Source organism: Castanea sativa, chromosome 3, assembly GCF_040712315.1.
Source record: "Castanea sativa cultivar Marrone di Chiusa Pesio chromosome 3, ASM4071231v1".
Classification (NCBI taxonomy): Eukaryota; Viridiplantae; Streptophyta; class Magnoliopsida; order Fagales; family Fagaceae; genus Castanea; species Castanea sativa.
The window spans coordinates 56,537,395-56,539,977 of record NC_134015.1 but is presented as its reverse complement, the minus strand read 5'-3'; the positions used below and the strand labels follow the sequence as shown (position 1 = coordinate 56,539,977).

Here is a 2,583-nt window from a genome sequence, read left to right as displayed (position 1 = left end):
ACTTATAAGAAATTGACGCATCAATAATTGTGAAAATATTATGAAATTTGTTGTGTCAGTATAACTATATATATACCAACATACATAAATATTTTTAAAAGAACACTTTAAACACTGTAGCTACAATGCTAGTTGAATAAACCAAAAACACTGTAGCAACAACACATTAGTGCATTCACGATTTTATATATAAGATATAGAGATTAATAGAAATAGAAATAGAAATAGATGGGTGTATATAATACCATTTCCTTCTAATATTCTTTAAAAAAATTAAAAGCCTTAAATAAAAAAAATAAAAATGCTAGCAAAACTTTTTCATAACATCGTAAGATCTTAGGTATGTGGTTGGATTATGCAGAAAGAAAAAAAAAATCTAGTAACACAATTTATTGCACAACTTTTTTGTCAGGTGAAGAAAAAAATAGTGAATGCTTAAGCGATAAGTGATAATTGGTAGTCAATTACTCACAAATTGTTATGCCAATATTGCGAAAAAAAGTTGTCGGTATAGTTTGTAGTCAATTACTCATAAATGATCACTGACAACCGGGGCAGTTAGCAAACGTGTGGCCGGCTTGGATGAAACGGGTGAAGCTGTGAGGGAACACGCTAACCACGCTGATGAAGAGGAAGAGACATCACTAAGTGGAAACATCACGAGTCACAAGACTCACAACCACCTTTGTATACGAATTCAAATCTTCTATTTCACCTCTTTTTTTTTTTTTACAACTAAAAATATGTCATATATTTATTTAATTTATTAAATATTAAATATATATTTTTTATTATTTTAATTATTTAAATATAATAAATTATTTATTTATTTATTTTAAAAATTTTAGATAATAAAATATATATAGATGTTAAATTTTTTATTTGTAAATAATCAAGTGGAGCAGTAAAAATGAGAAGAAAGTTTGGACTCCTTATATACAACAACAGATCAAATCTTCATTATCTTCATATCTCCAACAACTGTTTACAAAGCAAACCCTCTTCCAATTCATTCAGATTCTCTCACAAACACAATGAACTTTCTTTCAGATCTCCAGAAGAAATCCACCAGTTCTTCTGAAACTCACCTCCCTGAAGAAAAGAACAGTTCTTCTGAGACTCGCCGCCCTGAAGGAAAGGATGATCAAAACCAAAACCAAAACCAAAACCAACACCAACACCGCCAACCATCAAACGCTGAGCTCATGGCCAGTGCCAAGGTGTTAGCTGAGTCAGGCCAAACCACTGTTAGCCAGGGAGCTAGCAAAGTTGACAAGGCCAGGGCAGCTGGAGCAGCTAGTGATCTTTTGGAAGCTGCCTCTAGCTATGGAAAGTTGGAAGAAAAGAGCTATGGCAAGTATGTGGAACAGGCTGAGACTTATCTCGACCAATATGGCAACCCCGCCTCCAAATCCCATTCCACCACGCCCACCACCCCCACTCCTAGCCACTCCTCCACCCCTTCCACCACCACTGACTCAAAACCAAACTCAGCTGCTGCTGCTGGTGATCATAAAAGTGAAGGCAATACTGAAAGTGGGACTGGGGGCTACGTGAAAATGGCTCAAGGTTTCTTGAAGAAATGAACATTTGAATTCCAATCTCCTAACTGCTTATGCTTTGCAGTTTCTTAATATGGTGTATCTCTAATATTATGACACCCTTGTTTCTGTCTGTGTGTTTGTGTTTGTGTTTGTGTTTTTTTTTTTTTAATTTTAATCTTGTGTTGTATGTTCTATAGTATGTTTGTTCTCTGTTTAGCTTTTAGATTGTGAAGTGGCTGAAGCAGACTTAGATCTACTCTGTCAAGATTTTTTTTTTTTTTTTGCGAAGTACTCTGTCAAGAAATTATTAACTAAGAATAAAATTTGTGCAATTTGCTATATCTTATAGCCTATAAACCCAATATGTGTCTTTTCTCTCTAGGCCTTATCTCAAATTGCACTGTATTGGATGATCTAGCCTAGGACATGTATCCATTAACTTTTCTCTTTTTTGGAGGGTACGTGTACCTTGACTACTTATCTACGTGTGACTACTTATCTGCGTGCTGACGGGAGCATGAGAAATGTTTTACATAATGTTAACACTTTCATGTTGTATGTCCGAATTTTAGATGCGATAGAACGTGGACAAGATATCAAACGGTTGGATACTTGGATGTGAAACAATGAAAACCATTTTACAACGCATTGAAATGGTATCGTTTGTGCGGGTAATTATGTGCACTTAGGTTTTTTTTCCATTTGTGTTTACTGTTTACACATCAATTACATATTAAAATAAAAAAATTTAATTATTTTTTTGGAAAATATACAAAATCTCCCATACAGTTTTCCCATAAAACATGTAACTATCCTAAAAATTAGTGTAATACACTTAACCCTCTGCCGGATATTGATTTATGTGTAAGCCATTAATTATGTAATACTTAAATCGTAGGAATTATGAGTGTAACAAAACTCTTACTTGGTATTGATTTATTTTTGCTAGGCCTTGGTATTGTATTGTGTTATGTGATTATGTGAAAATGCAGCTCTAATAAACATGGACATGTGTCATAACGTGAGTAATTTATAATTT

The 2,583-nt window shown here is 33.7% G+C and overlaps 1 protein-coding gene across 1 annotated transcript; it reads left to right on the top strand.

Annotated features, from left to right (window-relative positions):
* Positions 1-922: 922 nt before the first annotated feature.
* LOC142627836 (nodulin-related protein 2-like) lies at positions 923-1,901 on the top strand. Its single transcript, XM_075801731.1, has one exon. It carries the CDS (start codon positions 1,035-1,037, stop codon positions 1,584-1,586), a length of 552 nt encoding a protein of 183 aa, XP_075657846.1. The 5' UTR covers positions 923-1,034; the 3' UTR covers positions 1,587-1,901.
* The last annotated feature ends 682 nt before the right edge of the window (positions 1,902-2,583 follow it).